Source organism: Ailuropoda melanoleuca, chromosome 17, assembly GCF_002007445.2.
Source record: "Ailuropoda melanoleuca isolate Jingjing chromosome 17, ASM200744v2, whole genome shotgun sequence".
Taxonomy (NCBI): domain Eukaryota; kingdom Metazoa; phylum Chordata; class Mammalia; order Carnivora; family Ursidae; genus Ailuropoda; species Ailuropoda melanoleuca.
The window spans coordinates 12,319,296-12,337,831 of record NC_048234.1 but is presented as its reverse complement, the minus strand read 5'-3'; the positions used below and the strand labels follow the sequence as shown (position 1 = coordinate 12,337,831).

The 18,536-nt window shown below is 52.5% G+C and overlaps 2 protein-coding genes across 2 annotated transcripts in view; one reads left to right on the top strand and one right to left on the bottom strand.

Moving 5' to 3' along the window:
* Nucleotides 1-1,397: 1,397 nt before the first annotated feature.
* Nucleotides 1,398-15,982, top strand: MED9 (mediator complex subunit 9). The gene is made up of 2 exons (XM_002929618.4): nt 1,398-1,720; nt 13,958-15,982. The coding sequence occupies exons 1-2, from the start codon at nt 1,494-1,496 to the stop codon at nt 14,172-14,174; spliced, it is 444 nt and encodes a 147-aa protein (XP_002929664.4). The 5' UTR covers nt 1,398-1,493; the 3' UTR covers nt 14,175-15,982.
* A 1,163-nt stretch (nt 15,983-17,145) lies between these two features.
* Nucleotides 17,146-18,536, bottom strand: part of RASD1 (ras related dexamethasone induced 1) — a 2,510-nt gene continuing 1,119 nt past the window's right edge. The window contains exon 2 of the mRNA XM_034647301.1: nt 17,146-18,533. Coding sequence (XP_034503192.1) covers nt 17,833-18,533 — 701 coding nt within the window. The 3' untranslated portion in view covers nt 17,146-17,832. The remainder of the gene's footprint in view (nt 18,534-18,536) is intronic.

Sequence of the window (18,536 nt, the reverse complement as noted above, 5' to 3'; positions counted from 1 at the left end):
AGCAGAGTCTCCAACTTCCTACTTCCTTCTGCAGTCTGGCTTTCCTAGGGTCTGCCTCCATATGCCTTTCCTGATGCATCTGGAAATAGTAGCATTGATGCTTTCCTTGGGATCAACCACCTTGCTCTTAAGTTCTCCGGCTCATCTTGCTACCTGAATATGGGCTTCCTTGCCTCTTTTCAAGACCCTTGATGGCAGACTTTGGAAGGTTGGGGCTTTCCTTGCTCATGTCCTCTCCCGCTCACTAGCTAAGCTTGGGATGGGTGTCACGTTGTCCAGAAATCTATTATACACCTCCCATATCACACTTGTTTTGAGAAATATAATTATAGAACCACCAGGTTTGGGGCCTAGGATCCTAGAGGCAAACCAGACCTTTGGAGGTCAGCCATGCACCTGAAATTAGAAAGCAGTTTCGGCTCTGCCATGACCGTGGACTAAGGATTTACGGTTAGGAAAACTGAGACCTAGGTGATCAAGGAACTGGCGGGCAGGTAGGGAGAGTACCCGCTGATGACTTTCCTGTAGGATATATTTATTCTTCTCACCCAATCTCCTTCTGTCTTGTTTTGAAGTTAGGACAGCCTTCCCACCCCCCTACCCCCACCTTTAACACTGCATCTGTCATCCAGAAGATGCATATTAAATGTTGAATCATAGGGCCCCTGGGTGGCTCAGTCGTTAAGCGTCTGCCTTCGGCTCAGGTCATGATCCCAGAGTCTTGGGATCGAGCCCCGCATCGGGCTCCCTGCTCGGCGGGAAGCTGCTTCTTCTCCCACTCGCACTCCCCCTGCTTGTGTTCCCTCTCTCACTATCTTTCTCTGTCAAATAAAATCTTTTTTAAAAACTGTTGAATAATTTGTTCCTCCCTATCTAGCCATGCGGGGCTTTTGGAGACTCAATTTCTTTGTCTCTGAACGCTTTGGGCTAACACAGTCTCACGCTCGGGCTGGGTCAGGGTTTGCTGCCTGTCCTCCTGGAAGCGTCTGCGTGGTGGAGGAGCTGTAGGCCCTCCATCTCTGGATTCTCAATGCCCGTAAAGCCCAGGGCTTTACACATAACAGGTACTGGGTAAGTTGTTTACCCTGCCTGTGGTTCAAGGTGGTTCTTTGGGAGGCCTTCTCCAAGGGCGGGGCCGTGCAGAGCCTTCTGTATCTCAGCCTTCCTGTATTAGTGGCTTTTAAACCCTCTTCGTCGTGTGACTAAGAATAAGATGTTATTTCTGAAATAAATCTATTTCCGACTATTTAATAATCTAGCTGCCTCGATTTAGAACCAAATCCGTCAATCGCCCCTTGCCTAGTTACAGCAACCACGCCCCCTGCGCGGGGCTCCGCCCCGTTGCCCTGCCCCATATCTTAGTACGCACGCGCAAAACCTTTCTCCAGGACCCGCCCCCCGCGGGCGCGCGGTGGTGACGTGCGGGGACCGCGACGCTTTTGAGAAACTGACCGGTGGGGTTCCGGTGACTGACCAGTGCGGTCCCGAGCGCCATGGCCTCCGCCGGGGTGGCCGCCGGGCGACAGGCCGAGGATGCGTTACCGCCGCCGGCCGAGCCGCCGCTGCCCGAGACGAAGCCGCTGCCGCCTTCGCAGCCGCCGCCTCCGGTCGCCGCGCCTCAGCCTCAGCAGTCGCCGGCGCCGAGGCCTCAGTCACCCGCCGGCGTGAAGGAGGAGGAGAATTACTCCTTTTTACCTTTGGTTCACAACATCATCAAATGGTAAGAGCCCAAGAGAGGACCAGCCACGACACGCCCTCCCGCTTCTCATCTCATGTTCAGAGCTGCAAAGGCCTAGGTGCTGTCGGCTACACCCCCATTTTACCGATGGGGAAACAGACCCAGGGGGAGGAGAATTTCCCAAGACCACCCCTGATCGCACCGCGAGTTCAGCAAACGTTTGAGCCCTGAGAGAGTTGCCAGACTTCAGGATGGCCAGGCGATGTTCTTAAAAAATGAAGGCAGAGTAGAGACCGAACGCACAGGCTCTGCAGTCAGACTCCTCAAGTTTGCATCTTAGTGATCTGGAGCGAGCCAAGCGTCTCTGAGCCTCAGTTTTCTCACCTGTAATAGAGGAGTAACACTTGGATTCTGTCTTTTCAACAGATCCCACAGATATGGATCATCTCCCGTGAGTGGCACACTGCTAAGTGCTGTGGGATGTACACAGTAAAAGGGCCAACTTCTCACCCCCACATTGCTCACCAGTTTGAAGGGGAAAAAGGCAGGTTTGAGAATTACCCATAATTCAAAGAGATTGGAGGATGGATGATAGGAAACATTAAAAGAAACAACGATACAAGTTGCCCTATAATAGCGTGTTCCTAGTGCCAAAGAGGGTGATTTGTCATTCTTTTTAAAAGATTAATTTATTCATTTGAGGGAGAGCGTGTGCGTGGGAGCAGAAGGGGGGGCAGAGGCTGAGAGAATCTCAAGCAGACTCCTTGCTGAACATAGAGCCCCTGGCGGGGATGGATCCCATGATCCTGAGATCTCCACCCCAGCGGAAATCAGGAGCCCCACACTCTGAATAGACCGAGCCAGCCCAGGCGCCTGATTTGTCATTCTTTTGGCCAGTCATCAGGTTAGCCTGAGTTTTCAAACTGACCCTGTAAAAGAAAAAAAATAGTGCAACCAAAAGTCTCCTTGATCCCCATGTTTGCCTTAATTATTTTTGCTGTTATGTTATTTATATCCACATGAAACAGGGATAAACTAAGCTCGTAACTGATTCAACCATTAAAAACCAAAGCAAGGTAAATTAAACTCACTCTTATAGTAACATTCAAGTGAGCACTAATGTGCTCTTGGGTGTTTTGCTGAAATGAACTTGCTCCCCACAGCATGAAAGTTTTGTTAATGGCCCAGCGTCTTTGAGTTTAGCCAGACTAGAGTCACTTGCTGTGGGATGACTTCATGCTTCCACCACTTTTTAAACAACTGCAAAGCCTTTGTTCTCGCATAAGATCCTGCCTTCGTTTGGCTTCACTTGATGTGAACATACTGTTTATAGGGTAAGGCAGACTCTGTTCTGTTCTCATTAGCCTGTGATCAAGTAACACTTCTAGGTAGCAGTGAGATGGCAGACAAACACAAATGCAGACCCCAAAATCCCAGGACGGTGCTGGATTATAAGTGGGTTATCCAAATTAACCCAAATATACTGGGTTAGGGTTTTTTTAGGCTTTTTTTATTTATTTATTTGCAGAGCACACAAGCAGGGGGAACATCAGGCAGAGGGAGAAGCAGGCTCCCCTCTGAGCAAGGAGCCGAGTGCGGGGCTCGATCCCAGGACCCTGAGATCATGACCTGAGCCGAAGGCCGCCCCTTCACCAACTGAGCCACCCAGGTGCCCCGCAAATATACTGGTTTTAAGAAAAATACAGAAAAGTGAAAACAAAATGTATACAGTCTCTAGAGACAGCTCCGGGACCCCTGAGAGTATATGCTCGCATCCCAGCAGAACAGTTGGGTTGGGCTGGCCTTAAACAGGGAGCCGTAAGCTATGCTAGAAAGGACATGTGTTTTGAAGTCGTGTAGTTTTGGATTCAAATCCACGTACTGATACTTGCTTGCCTTGTAACCTTAGTAAATACGTAACCTTTCTAGGCCTTGATTTCTTTTTTTTTTTTTTTTTTTAAAGTTTTTTTTTTTTTTTAACAAAGAAAGANTGACAGAGATAGAGACAGCCAGCGAGAGAGGGAACACAAGCAGGGGGAGTGGGAGAGGAAGAAGCAGGCTCATAGCAGAAGAGCCTGGTGGGGCTCGATCCCAGAACGCCGGGATCACGCCCTGAGCCGAAGGCAGACGCCCAACCGCTGTGCCACCCAGGCGCCCCTAGGCCTTGATTTCTTATCTCTAATACATGAATAGTAACAGTGGACCTCAAACAGTGGGTTCAAATTACAGCCTTATAGCGTACAGGCTAGGTGATCTTGGTCAAATGACTCAGTTTCTCTGAGTCTCTTTGCTCTTGTGAGATGGGATAACAGTGCGTAAATCACGAGATTGCCGTGAGGCGTACTCAAGAGCAGCCTTCTGTGAAAGACGGTGGGTTAATCGCATGTGTTTATTTCTGTACCCTCAGAAAGGACAGTGAAGAGTGTTTTTTTAAAGCATAAAACCCGAAAGAACAGGAGAGCAGATGACCAAAGGCTAATCCATCTCTCAGCCCCAAGAAGCATCCAGAAGCAGCTGCCTTTAACCATGGCTTCCCCCCAAATCTCAGGAATTGACAGTGCCAGGGACTTCTGGAAATAAAGGTGAAGTGGGACTAGAACAGGAGGATTACTCAAAGTCTGTTTAAGAATCAGATCCCATAGTCCTCTTCCCCACTCCAAGCAGATGGGTGAGTATCCTTCTTGCATCTTGGCAGACAATTAACGGATTACTCTCTCCCAAGGTTTATTTTTAAACATAAGCATGTCTCTGGACTGGGGAACACCAGGCACATGGCAGGAGTTGGAGAAAGGGAGCCATACTGAAAAGAGGGATTAAGAGACACTTCGCAAACTGAATAGTGAATACCCAACCCTAGCCTTCTTCCCCAGCCCGGCTTCTAGACTGGCAGCCAAAGAGACAGAGATACCTTTTCTAGGGTGTCTGATGAGCCCAAAAGAGAAGGCATTGGGGGCTCCCCAAGAAAGAACTTAGTTCATTCTAAGAAAATAAGCATCACTAAGAGGTTCCACTAAGTGGGGCGCCTGGGTGGCTCAGTCAGTTAAGCATCCGACTCTTGGCTTCAGCTCAGGTCACGGTCTCAGGGTCATGAGGTCCGGCTCTGTGCGAGTGCAAAGTCTGCTTGGGATTCTCTCTGCCCCTCCCTCTGCCCCTCCTCCGCTCGCTCTCTCTCTCAAATAATAAAATCTTTTTTAAAAAGTTTTCACTAAGCCTTTTAGTGTTTTACTGGTTTTTTTTTTCAATATTCTCCATTATTTATTTATACCCTGCTTTTTACTAACAGAATACAAAGTATTTATATTTTCTCTTGGCATTCAGTTTCCTGCTCCACGTCTGATCCGGGTCAGAATAATCTTCTTTCATTTAGTCTGGTGAAAGCAGTGAAAGCACATGATCCAAATAGTATTTTACTCTTAACTATATGACTGGGCAGCCGTGGTCACTAAGCATGTGAAGAAAAACCCGAGCAAGCGACAGGACAAAACAGGAGAGCAAAAGTCCACTTGGAGGAAAGTGTCACGGAGAGAAGGAAAGATGCTAGCACCGTGGAAAAAAAGCTAGGATGTGATTTTCAAATATGTGTTGGTATTTATTTGGGTTTATAGGCTAATGAGGGAAGGAGACAGACTGGTAGGAATGGCGACGAGAGAGGGGGCCCAGGGAAGCCTGGAGGAGTCAGAAGGCTTGTTAAGGGTTGATGCCAATGTGGAGTCTTAAATTATGGCAGGTAGGAGGGCTGGTGTAGGAAGAGCACGGGCAAGGATGTGATGCCAGGCAACAGCCTTAGACTCGTGCGGCCAGCTCGCGGTTTGGTGGCGCTGGGGCATAAATGCAAGGCAGGCAGGGAAAACTGGCAAAAGGCGAGAGCCAGCATACAGAGGACAGCATATCCCCTGCAGGGAGGGAGATTTTGTCCTCTGAGGAGTGGGGAGCTAGTGAGACCTTCCAGCCACTGGGCCTCGCTCAGATTGGTGCTCGATACGGAGGTGGCATCTGTGCCCCACAGGCGGGGAGCCAGTGCGGAGCCTAGCTTACCCGTTTCATGTGGATATAAATAACATAACAGCAAAAATAATTAAGGCAAACTTGGCGATCAAGGAGACTTTTGGTTGCAGGCCGGCCTGGCCCGAGGGGGTGAGGGCCCGGATCTGCCGGCTCATGCAGGCCCTTGATCTCTCCCTCTCCTGTAGCTTCCCCAGGAGCCCTTTTATTATCTGTTTACTCCTTGCCCAGGGGATGAATAAGACAGAAGCCGAAGTAAGGTTAGCCTTTCTTGTTCTCATAAAGAGTTCACGCCGCTGCCTCATGAGGTTCGTAGAAAATTTTTACTTAAAGAAAAAAGTAACAGTTGCAAATTCAGCGTCCCGTGAAGGGAAGTCCCCTCACCAATCCTAACTGCTGTGAGTGTTTCAAGTACCCTTCCAGGAGCTAAGAATGCATATCTTCTAACAATTCCATAGAATTGGAGATCATACTGTACTTTGCGTGTTGTCCTCTCATGAGGCTGTTTTGGACACCTTTCCATGCTCACACACGAAGGTCTTCCTCACTTAGGTGGCCCCCCACCGTCAGTTTCGTAACCGGGCTTCTGTTTGTGGACGTTTCCGTGCTGTTCTAATGTCTGCCGTCGCCAGCCGCGCTGGAGTGAGCACCCTTGCATCTGAGTACGGTTATGATGCGGGGAGTCCTAAGCGGTGGGATTACTGGAGGGGAGGGGAGGGGACAGTTCATGTTCATAGCTGTCACTGAAGGTAGAGTGCTGCCTCGCTTCGGCTTTTTCCAGAACGCAATCCTGTGGCCTGGACTGCTTCCATTAACCCACAATGGCCCAGAAATCTGCCATCCAGGAAATATTTTTTAAAAATTGCTGGGGCGCCTGGCTGGCTCAGTCGGTGAAGCGTCTGCCTTCGACTCAGGTCATGATCCCAGGGTCCTGGGATCGAGCCCCATGTCTTAGGGCACCCTGCTCAGCGGGGAGCCTGCTTCTCCCTCTGCCGCTCCCCCTGCTTGTGCTTTCTCAAAGAAATAAATAAAATCTTTAAAAAAAATAAAAATTACAGCTGTAAAAAAATACGTAAATAAAATGAAAACTTTCAGTCGTAGATGTATTCCAAGTGCCCCCAAAGATGCAAAAGTGGCAAGTGAACCTCTCCCTCCACTCCCCCCAGCTCCCTCCCTGGTCCCCAAACTGCGTCATACTCCACTTCAAGATTATGCCATCATTTCTGTCAACACTTCCTGGCTCAAGGACACTGCAGTGTTTCTGGCAGTTTGCCACCGCAGTCCGCGCTGCAGTGACCCTGTTTGTAAACGGCCTCTTGTAAACTCTGAGTAAATTTCTAGCAAAGGGATGCATGAATTTAAAGTTTCGATCCACTGCTAGCAAGTCGGTACGAATGCACCCCCGTACGCTTTACCAGCGGTGTCCTGTGTGTCTCTTCCCCCCCCCCACCCCCGCCGTCACCTTTCAGCTTTGCAGCTGAGGCTAATCTGATAGGTCAGAAGCGCTGGGTTGTATTGCTGTGTGTCTCGTTTTATCAGATGAAGCAACTTTTCATATGTGTCTTAGGTCGTTTGCTTTTTTTCACCTGTAAACTGGCCATTTTCTATAAGGTCCTCCCTCTATTAACGAACTCCTCGTACAGTAGGGAAAGTATGCCTTTGCCAGGCTAGTGTATTAGAAATATTTCCCCCAAGTCGTGCCTTTTCGTGTGACTTTGCTCCTGGGTTCTTTTGTTTGTTTTTGTCATTCGGAAGCATATCGTTTTATGCAGGCCGATTTGTTAACGCTTTTCCTTTATGGCTTCTGGATTGGGGTCCTAGTTAGCGAGGCCTTCGCGCTCTAATAAAATGACAAATATCAATCTCTTTTTCCAAGGACTTTTATGGTTTCATTTTTCAATTTCAATTCTTTTTTTTTTTAAATTTATGTATTTATTTGAGAGAGAGGACGTGAAGGGGGAGGGACAGAGGGAGAGAGAGAATCTCAAGCAGGCTCCACACTGAGTGTGGAGCCTGCCTCGGGCTTGATCCCGGGACCCTTAGACAATGACCTGAGCTGAAATCGGGAGTCCGTTGCTTAACTGAGCCACCCAGGTGCCCCATTCACTTTCAGTTCTGTGATGCTTCTGGAATGTATTTTGATGGAAGAAGGAAGGGGCCACCCCCACTTTTCCTCTGTGAGCCATATCATCCCGCTGCTCTTGCCGAGTACTTACTGTTTTCTCTGACGGAGCCGCCGCGTTCATATACACGGACTCCCCATATGTTTGCTCATCTGCTTCTGGACATTCTGTTCTTCTCCAGCACCAAACTGTGAAATCTTCCTGGCACAGTTCACGGTCTGTCCAGGCTGGTCTTCCCCCTTCCTTCTTTCCTGGCAACATTTACCCGGAGCACCTTGACCTCTCCCAGCCTGTTTTCTGTAGCCTGGCTGAGAGATATTGAGATTGGCGTAGTGCGACATTTGGGCTTTCATCTGCCCCTTTACTTCCAAGCCTGTTGGGAACACTCATGGTCAGGACTTCTAACCTCCTTCTGGGATCTTACAGTCATTTCTTAAATAGTTTCTTTGCCTTTATCCTCTCATCTCTCTCATCCGTCCTATGCATGTCTGCATTTGCATTCTTCTCTGCTCAGAAATCTATAGGGCTCCCTACTCTTCCCATACTGTCCTTCCCCGCTGGTAGCCCTCCATTCAGGGGTCTGTGCAGACCATCTTCAAAGGCCTGCCTGGACCACACCACAGAAAACCCACAGCGAGTCATTCGGGTGCCAGGGCCCTTTGGGTGCGTGGAGTCCTCCACAGCGCATGCACCCCCACACCCCATCTTGGCCGGGGACATGCCACGTACGCTTGAGGACCTGCTCAGAGGCCACCTCCCACGCCAGGAGAGCTCCTGGTTCTTGCTGTCATGGCTGGGGTGCTCCCTGCCTGGCGCTGGACAGAAGCTCCCGAACTCCTCTCCTACTGTCTGTCCCTTAGTTGAATGAATGATCCAAACAACACCTTTGTATTATTTTAAAGAATGAGGAAAAGGGGGGGGGGAGGTCATTTTTATGCCTGTGAGAAATGTTAGAGCCCCCAGCTCTTGGAGACCTCTCCTGTTACGTATAGAAATCACATTAGAGAGATGCGTGTAGAAAAAGGAGGAAAGAAATGAGGCCTGTTAGACCAGAGCGAGTTCAATTTTTTCCCCCCTCAAACCTGCCACATCCAATCTGGGTCTGGAACTGAGTGTCCCGGCCTAGGCATTCTGAGTGGCTGTTGTCACTGCCTGGCCTGCTGGCCATGGCTCACTCAGTAGAAGTATTCTGTCAACAGGGGTATTTAAATGTTTTCTTGGTTTTGGGGGTTTTTTTGTTTTTGTGGGTTTTTTGGTTAAATTTTTTAGTTCTTTAAAATGTTCTAGGTTGCTGGGTAGGTAAGGGGAGCCATGTGTGACCCGAGCAAAGAGTACACGGCGTCGTCCTTTACCTCTCAAGCCGGGGCCATATCACTGACAGCAAGTCCCTTCGTTGTCCAGGCAGGTCAGTAAGACCTGAGAGCGCAGGCAAGACCACTTTCGTGGAAACAGAGTGTTACTGACCTGCTTCTTCCTACACAAGATCTGTTTTCATCTGAGCAGCTCTCCCTGCCAGCTGAGGCCTGCCGCGGGCGGAGCAGGCAGCCGCCCCCACCCCACCCTCCCCCGGCTCCGTGGGGCTTGTCTGCCCTCATCTGACTGTACCCCTCTCTGCCCTTGGCTTCTCCTTCAGCCGAATCCCAGGGAAAAGGACGAGCGCCCAGATAGGGAGTATTTGTAGACTGTTCAGAAGCATTATTTCTGGGCCCGCTTACGAGCCTGCTCCCTCCTCTACCACCTCATCTCTGTTCATTCGGCAGAACTCGTGGAGCACCTGCCGGAACCCGGGCTCCACGAAAGCAGGCGCACGGGTCAGCGGTCGCGTAGTGCAGCGTGAGAAATGCCACAGTGCGGCATTGGCACTGAGTCTGGGCGAGAGTGGGAACTTGCGCCCGGAAGGGGCACAGGCTGCTGGCGGCTGGCCCTGAGGGGCCCCCTTCCAGTGCGAAGCGGCCTGGCAGGTGTCGTCCAGGAGTTTGGGAGCTCAGACTCGGGTTTTGTAAAGGTAGCTGGGGCACAGGGTGTCAGGAGGAGGAGAGGCCCCGGCTCTGGAAATTGGGGCCGGTGGGAGGAGGAGGCAGGGGCAGGGAGGAGGAGCGGGCAGGACCAGCGACTGGGTGCACATCGGGCACCAGGCAGCGGGGCGCGGCGTTCCAGCTCGGCTCGGTCATGCGGACGGGAGGCCCTCCGTCGGACCGCGGCGTGCTGAGGCGGCAGTCAGCGCGCTTTGACGCCGGCAGCCCTCCCCAGACTCCAGGGAGAAGATATGTGCGGACTGTTGGCACGAGGGTCCTGAAATTCAGGAAGGAGGGCAGGCTGGGACACTGCTGGCCTCTGAAGAGGTACAAGTGGACGAACACGTTCTGGGCTGTTCTGTAGTTTAGCAGAAGAACCTTCTGTTGGCCCTCCCTAAAAGGAGTGTTTTTCACTTGTAACCCAGTGAGCGGATAAAAGCAAGGGTCAGAGGCTCAAAGCCCCCCTCCGGAGGACGGCTCAGATGCTGGTGGGACCCGCGAGAAATGCACACGGCTGCTAGCTCTCTAACAGCCGCCGTAGCGGCCAGTGCGCTCGAGGGCGCGAGGGACAAGCGGGTCCGCGGCCGCGGTACAGTTTCTTGGAGGGCATTTTGGCAGTCCTTCAAAAATTTGAATGTACCTAACCTTCAACCTGGAAATTCGCTTCTGAGAAATCATCTTACCGAAGTGCTTGCACAAGTACTTACGGGTATAGGTACAAAATGTCCATTGCCATTCTGATTACAGGTGGTGAGTTGCAGACACCCAAATACCCATCAATAGCCAAATAATTTAGCTGTATCACTGTACATGTGTTCACATGGAAAGACATCCAAGGTGCAACTGAAGTGGAAAAAACAAGAACGCTCACATTTTTGTCAAAGCAAAGAACAAAAAAGTACATGTGTGTTTGTAAGTGTGTATTTCCAAGCGGTCTGAAGCAATATATACCACATGTTCATAGAGGTTTCTCTGGGACACGGATTAGAGAGACCTTCCTTTTCTAAGCCTTGGTGTCTGTTATTTTTAAATGTTTTTCCCTCAAGCACCTATTATGGTCACAGGAGAAACAACAACCCCCACCCCCACCACTATTTTAGAAAGATGCGGGCCACCGAAGTTAGCGTGGAAGGAAGGGGGGGAAGGACTGGTCCCAGCATGGGGCAGCTAGGACAGTAGGGGCGTGGGACTGAGGGTCACAGAAATTCTGAGGAGGAAGAAATGCGAAACAGAGTCCTGCTCCTGCGTGGTCTCAGGTGTGGGAGGAAGCTGGCTTCAGGAACCTGGCAGGTTCCTTTTGCTTCTAAGTTACCGGTGGACACACTTGCCCAGTTGAGGCACCTTTGAGTCCTGTAGGAAAAATTGAAGCTGTCCCTTACTTAGCACCTGCGCAAGGCATCTGTCTCAGGTCCGCCAGCCTAATAAGCCTGTGGTGTTTGCCCCGGGTCTGGTGACATGAATACCGAATGTCTGTGTCCACGGAATGCTGAGTGTCACCAGGATGTGCACAGAAGACAGAAGAAGTGGCCTGTCAAGCCAGACCAGTAGTATTTTTGTCCATCTTTTAGAAACTACTATAAGTGGGACCAAAGGGCCCTAACTTGTTTGTACGATTTTCGTACTTGTCGACCTTGGCCGAGTCTCCTTTTCGTCTTCTTCTTCTTCTAAAGTTGGCTGATGACTCACGTTGAACACAAAGGCAACCCCGTTTGGAGCTTTCTGCTTTTATTCACGCAGTATTTGGGCCTGGCTCGTTCCTTTTGGCTTGAGTATTTCATACTCATCCCGGCCTAGCAGGCTCCTGCTTGGTTCGCGCCAGTTCCTGAATAGAGTGTTTTCCTCACTCCAGGAGTCCCACGTTATTCACCTTCAACTAGGGCAGGCTGAGAGGCTTGCAGGGGGGCCTTGCTGTGGGCTCCGTGGCCCCCTTTCCCTGTAGCTTCCCTCCGGGCCAGCTTTTATGTGGCTTTTTTACCAAAAGGTCACCGGGGGAAGAATGGACAACCCTTGAGCTCTGGGGGTTTTCAGAAGTGAACACCCTAAGCACAGCCCACTTTCTCTTTCAGAATTCACTTTTCTTTGGGGCCAGGTCATGTTCGCTTCCAGAGCTCGATGATCATCGCTTCCTTCCAAATTCTTATTTCATGTATTTTCATTTGTTTGCCTTTACTGTGTCCTTTCAGATTGGTGATGTGAATCAGCGTTCTTAAAACTAGATTTTAATTTCAAAACTCCCTTGGGACTTCTTTTTGTACAATGTGTTAATACATATGCCATCCGAGTATAATGATTTCAGAAATCCAGATGGTTTCTATCCACGGTTGTAGATTTGAGCTGAGATCTACAATCGTTAAAATAAAAGATGCCCCCCTATTTGCTTCCTTCTAAAGAATTTACAATTCTCCTAGGTACCAATTACTCCTCTCTAGAAACTGGGATAAAGTATACCATTGTGTATTTAAAGTGAGGGCATCAAATGACAATAAGAAATGCTTGCCTGGTGAACATTCCCTAGAATGAGTGATTCCCGAGATCTTGCCTCTGAGTTAGCGCTATTGATAAATAGGGAACAGGGCGCACCTCATTTGCCAGGTGTGAGCGTAACCAATGGATTGCCAGGGAAGATGGATAGTCTGTCTGTGTAGGCAGAGAAATGATGAATAATAAACACGAATTAGCACCATCTGGGTTGAAATTTCCCATCAGGAATGGGCGTTTATTAAAAAAAAATAAATGATCATTGACAGTTCTCCACCGCCCTTGCCGCCACGCCTCAGTGGGTGACTTTTAGAGCAGCCTACTGAATTGGCTTTTAGTCTTAGCCCCAACTGTTTGTCTTCAAAAGCTCATCCACTTGCTAACTTTTAAAAAATGTATAGGAGCAACTGACAAGCTATTTCTTTGATCTTAGGTGAAGGTTTTGTTCTTATTGTTTTTAATTTAGCAGTGCGAGGGGAGCAGGGATCTGGGGGCAGCTTGTAATAGCCCACAGTGGGCTGAAGGGAATGATCCTGCCTTTAAAAGGAGCCTGCCCTGGGGCGCCTGGGTGCTTCAGTCGTTAAGCATCTGCCTTCAGCTCAGGGAGTGACCCCAGGGTCCTGGGATCGATCCCCACATCGGGCTCCCTGCTCTGCTGGGAGCCTGCTTCTTCCTCTCCCCCCCCCCCCCCCGCTTGTGTTCCCTCTCTCGCGGGCTGTCTGTCAAATAAGTAAATAAAAATCTTTAAAAATAAATAAATAAATAGAATAAAAGGAGCCTGACCTGAAGGCAAGGAATTAACAGGACTGGTAGGGGAGGCTTCTTACCTGCTGAAAAATTTCCAGTGGCTTGTAACTAATTTAAAATTTATGACTAGCTCTGTGGAAATTAGTGCTTACGTGAACAGGTTCAAGCATCAAAACATCAGCTATTCCCGGCCAATGCATCCTGCCTCCCTTCCTCTTGGGGCGCCTGGGTGGCACAGCCGTTAAGCGTCTGCCTTCGGCTCAGGGCGTGATCCCGGCGTTATGGGATCGAGCCCCACATCAGGCTCCTCCGCTGGGAGCCTGCTTCTTCCTCTCCCACTCCCCCTGCTTGTGTTCCCTCTCTCACTGGCTGTCTCTATCTCTGTCAAATAAATAAATAAAAAATCTTTGAAAAATCAGCTAAACTTAGCTCTTGCTCGCTGATAACGTTTCCTGATTGGCCTGGAAATGTCTCCAATTAGAAGAAATGTAAGATTTCAGCCAGTTTTGCCTGCCATTCATCACCTGACAGTGGTAATGGTGTGTTCGTTCATTCAACAAATATTTATGAACTTACTTGCCCAGCATCCCTTCTGGCGACAAAGGCGAGTTGAGTGCCCACAGCGCCCAGGGCCCGGGGGTATGGTTCCGAACAAAACAGACCCAGCCCCTGTCCTCTGAGCTAATGGGCTTTTGGCCTCGAGTGATGCGGGCAGGCTGAGGGGGGCTGCGGTGGCAGGGCTGGGCACGGGCGGTCCCCTGGGGGTGCACGGCCTCGGGAGGGCACGTGGCAAGCAAGGCCCGCCGAAAGGTAAGGTGGGAAGAGAGCGAGTTCTGTGGGGGTGCAGAGGAGGGAAGCCAGGCGCTGCCTCAGTCCGAGCCGGGAACCTAACGACTGCCCTCTGCCCCCTGCAGTATGGACAAGGACAGCCCAGACGTCCACCAGGACCTGAACGCCCTGAAGACCAAGTTCCAGGAGATGCGCAAGGTCATCAGCACCATGCCGGGCACCCAGCTGAGTCCCGAGCAGCAGCTGCAGCAGCTGCAGCGCCTGCGGGAGCAAGTCCGGACCAAGAACGAGCTGCTGCAGAAGTACAAGAGCCTCTGCATGTTTGAGATCCCCAAGGACTAGACCAGCGCGGCTCCCGGGAATGCTCGAGAAAGAAGGGGGGAGCGCGCGGCCTCACTGTCTCCCCCCGCCCCACCACCTCGGCCTGTGCTTCCTTGGGACTCCAGCTGCGAACTCTGTAACCGGAGCGGCTTCTGTCGCTGACCTTGGCGTTGACCGTGTGGGGACGCAGCGCGCAGGCTTGGCTTTGTTGGGGCCTCCTCGTAGCCCATGCATCCATATGTCCAAATGCGTAATTACTCCAGTGCCTGCTGGTGGAAGGAAGAATGTTCCTGGAGGCTGGGGAGGGGCAGGGGATGCTTCCCTGCTTCTGGGGAGGGGGCCATCTGCTGTGTGTTCTGGCCCCGCGGGCGGGCAGAGTGCAGGAGGAAAGGAGGCGGCTGCTCTTCGCTTCGTGCCCTCCCCCCCTCCCTCCGCTCCCACCCCTGGGTATGCTCGGTGCTGCGCGCCAGGTACACACTGTTCTCTTGACAGCAGTGTCATGAAACATTTGCATAGAATTCACCAGACCGATTGGGGCTGCACTCCTATGGCGTAGATTTCAAATGGTAAAAGAAAACTGTGGGGGAACGAATATTGTTTTGAAAGACGGCAGGGTGGCTTCCTCCTTCCGCCCTCCCATCCCCTGAAACACTTTGTTTCATTTTTATGTTTGAGCCAGTGAATGTAACCATGTCTTTGGGGATATCAACCCAGAGCCCCGGGGGGCGGCCCCTGTCTCCAGCTTCTCTCCCACCTGCGTGTTCTTGTTACTTTCAGCTCTTGCTCCCTTTGTCTCCTGCCCCCTTCAGTCCGCTTGTCCAGCCGTTTCATGCTGGAGGATGACCGGACCCCACACTGCTTCCCACGGGCCCAGAGGGCACCATGGTCTCTGTGCGGGCTCACGCCGGTTCCCAGGGAAGCGGGCCTTGCCTCTTAGCGGTCCAGATCCCCACTGTCCCGGCTTAAAAAAGGAGTTGCCCCTCTGGCCTTGTCACTAAAGAGCCAGCCACGAGCATTCGCTGCATCGCGGACAGAGGCGATCGTGATGTGCTCCGTTCGGAGAGGGGCAGCTCGAGGTGACCGTTCCGATCACCGTCAGCCAGTGCGACAGTGCAGTTCGGGGTCTGTTCTGACGGAGCGCCGCGAGCCCCCCCTGCGAGTTCGACAGCCCGGTCTGGTTCAGGAGTGTGCAGAACGCCCTCATGTCTTCCAGGCGGGACTCCGATTTGCGTACTCCTCCCTTGCCTGTCAAACCGAGCTCTCTCACTCGCCTCTTCACGATGAGGTGAGAAGTGACTGCGTATTGTTTAGATCTAGAAATGGGCACATAACCTGCGCTGACCGAGTCAGGGGCTTAACAGATGCCCGCCGACTGACCTCGTTGGCAGCAAGGCTGCTGGAAGGTGTTTTTCGCAGGGGTTCCATGTGTGCGGACCCACAGCCACCTGTCAGGAGAGGGCTGGTGTGGGGGGGGGCTCGGGAGGCGTGAAGGCGGGTGTCCGGTTTTAGTGGCTTTGGACAGAAGAGCGGACTCTGAACTGAAGTGGGCCGCCGCCTGATACACCAGTCCCCCCGGGACTGTTACTTAACTGAATCAGTTATGTCCTTGACATCAGAGTCGTGTGGGGGCCGGTTTTAAGGCTCCGACCCAACATCATGAAACGTGAAGCCGTGGAAATACAAGACCACTGGGGCCCTTCTGCAAGCCTGAGATGCCCGGGGCCTCGTCCCGGGGCAGAGGGAGACACAACCTTCCCTGTATTCCAGGCCTTGGACTGGTGACATTTTTAAAGAGTATAATTAAAAGAACTTATGCTCTACTTTCAGGACATCTTGGGTTTTGTACTGAGAAATTCATTATTCGATGTCTCTCTCACATGGTTGAGAGGAAGATGTTCATTTTGCTTAGAGGAAACAGAACAAATTGTGAGAGCCTCCACCGTGCACCTCCTCTCCTCACACACACGGACACACAAACGCACACACATGGCAAAGCCAGAGTAAAAAACAGGATAACGGCCCTAAGGAGCGGCCTCTGTCCCCAAGGACCCAGTTGGCCTGGTGGGTCACCCTGTGACCTGTGCCTGGCCCCCAGGGCCCAGAGGTGGGAGCAGCCCCCGGGGAGGGCGGGGATTCCCCCCAAGACGACACTGAGCGCCCCTCCAGGGCTGAGCGCCCTCTCACAGCCACCAGCTAGTCGGATTCCCGGGTGGGGGCACTCGCGCTAAGCTCTTCTCAAACACCGCACTCACTCCTCCCAGCAGCCCCATGCAGAGTGTGCCCTCTGTTTCGTGGGTGAAGAATCGGAGGCTTGGCAGGTGTCACTTGGCCCGACCTTGCAAGGACAAGTGGCAGAGAGCACTGGGTCCCAAGTCAGGAATGGGTGCCCTCACCTGCGGAAGAGAAGGAGACACAGAGAAGGTGCCGGACCTACCCCAGGGCAGCAAGTGCTTCCCGAGGCTGGAGGGGTAAAGTCACAGAGATTTCGAACCGTCTCCAGGTAGCCACGTGGCAGACCCTGGAGGGGAGTCCGGGGACGAGGGTCCTGCACGGGCCTCCTGCCAGTTTCGTCTCTCAAGGCTCCGCGTCCCTTGTGAGAGCAGGACTGTAGTGACCCCTCGAGGGGACCGTGAGTCACAGGGCTGGGGGCCTTTCGTCGCCCTCGGTCTGGAGTGAGTCTGGGCCCAGCTCAGAGGCCATTCGTGGCTGGAAAGATGTGGCTCTAGGAAAGACCTGGACCCCTTTCTTGCCCCGGCTCTCTGAGGAACTGCTCCCAGATAGAAGGGCTTTGGTCCAATCATCTGCAGCTTTTTTGGAATCTTTTCTCCGGGTGGGGGAGGAGTTGGGGGGCAGCTGAAGCTATTTTCAGAATGCCAGGCTCATCTGCCAGTCTGGGGAGGGTGAGTCTAATGGCACAGAAGTAAAACCCCACCCCTCCCTTCTCGCCCTTTGGCCTTCCAGCCATTTCTAAAAAGCAAAGCAAGCGTGTGGCTTTGTTTTAAATTATTTTATTTGGTATTATAAAAAAACAATAGCAGTAACTTGAAAGACTGTCTCACACACAGTACAAACAGCTGGGTAGGAATTTGTTCATGTCCATGATGACCTCAGAACTACTATTAAAGTGCAAGTGGTGTGTTTTGTTTTCCTTTGTGCAATTTCACACACATGTAAACAAGTCACTTGGCTATGATCTGACCCCGCCCCCTTAGTCTCTAGAGGGCAGAGGCTGTCGTTATCTGTCATGGCAACCCAGAATCACAGACAAGTTAATGCCCCATTTGTCCCGTCTTGACCCTCCAGGGGGTAGGACAGGTTTCCCAAAGCCTAACGGAGGCTAACTTACACCCCACCCCCCTCATTCTTGTCTTTGTCACAAACAAGACAAATCCCCCCTCTGCGGGGCCTGCGCCCCCAACCCGTGGGTGTGGCAGGCGCCCATGGGGGAAGGGAGGTGGGGGGAAGTCCCGGTCTGAGCCAGTTCGCTTTCCTTCCAGAGCAGATGACCGTCCCTTCGTGGTTTGCGCCTCCCCAGTGCGCGCGCGCGCGGGGCCGGGGAGGGAAGACGCCAGTCCGCGCGCGCACGCGGCCCGGGGCTGGCCCGGACGTCAGACGTGACTGTGAAACAAAAAGGTCCTCAGGTTCTGTGGCCGGCGCGGGGGGCTGGGGGGGAGGGCTCCTAGCTGATGACGCAGCGCTCCTTGTCCTTGGCCTGGCTGCCGCCGCTGGCCTTCTCGCGGATGTACATGAGGTCGCTGTGCACGCTCGGCCGGCGCGCGAAGGGCGCCACGATGCCGAAGGCGTCGCCGGGGTCCCCGCCGCCGCTGCCGGCCCGCAGCAGCTTCCTGCTCCGCAGCGCCTTCTTGGGCAGCGAGTCGCAGTACTGCACCGACACCTTGCGGTGCAGGTCTGGGCTCATCTCGCTGGGCAGCTTGGCCATGGCGAAGAGCGCCCGGAACATCTGGTCCAGGCTGCTGTTCTTTTTGGCCGAGATCTCGAAGTAGGCGCAGCGCTGGGGGTCGTCGCCCACCAGCTGCTCGATCTCGCGCTGCTCCACCTCGCGGTAGAAGTCCCGGTCACCCTTGTTGCCGCAGATGACCAGCGGCACGTCCACGTTCTCCTTGGTTTTGTTCTTGAGGCAAGACTTGGTGTCCAGGATCTGCTGCTTGAGCCTCTGCACCTCCTCGAAGGAGTCGTGGTTGTCCAGGCTGAACACCAGGATGAAAACGTCTCCTACGGGGGACAGAGGGGGCGTTAAAGGAGCCGGTGAGGGCGGCGGCCAAGGGGACAGCTCAAGCGGGGCCGTCGGGGCTCCAGCCGCCGCGCGCGGGACGCCCCGACCTGTCCCCGCGCACCGTGGCGCGCGGCGGCGGCGGCACCGGG

Excerpts from the sequence above, each read along its gene's own strand:
- MED9 (XM_002929618.4), top strand. The coding sequence starts at position 1,494 with ATGGCCTCCGCCGGGGTGGCCGCCGGGCGACAGGCCGAGGATGCGTTA. Across the intron at positions 1,721-13,957 it reads GTTCACAACATCATCAAATG|TATGGACAAGGACAGCCCAG; the intron begins GTAAGAGCCCAA and ends TGCCCCCTGCAG.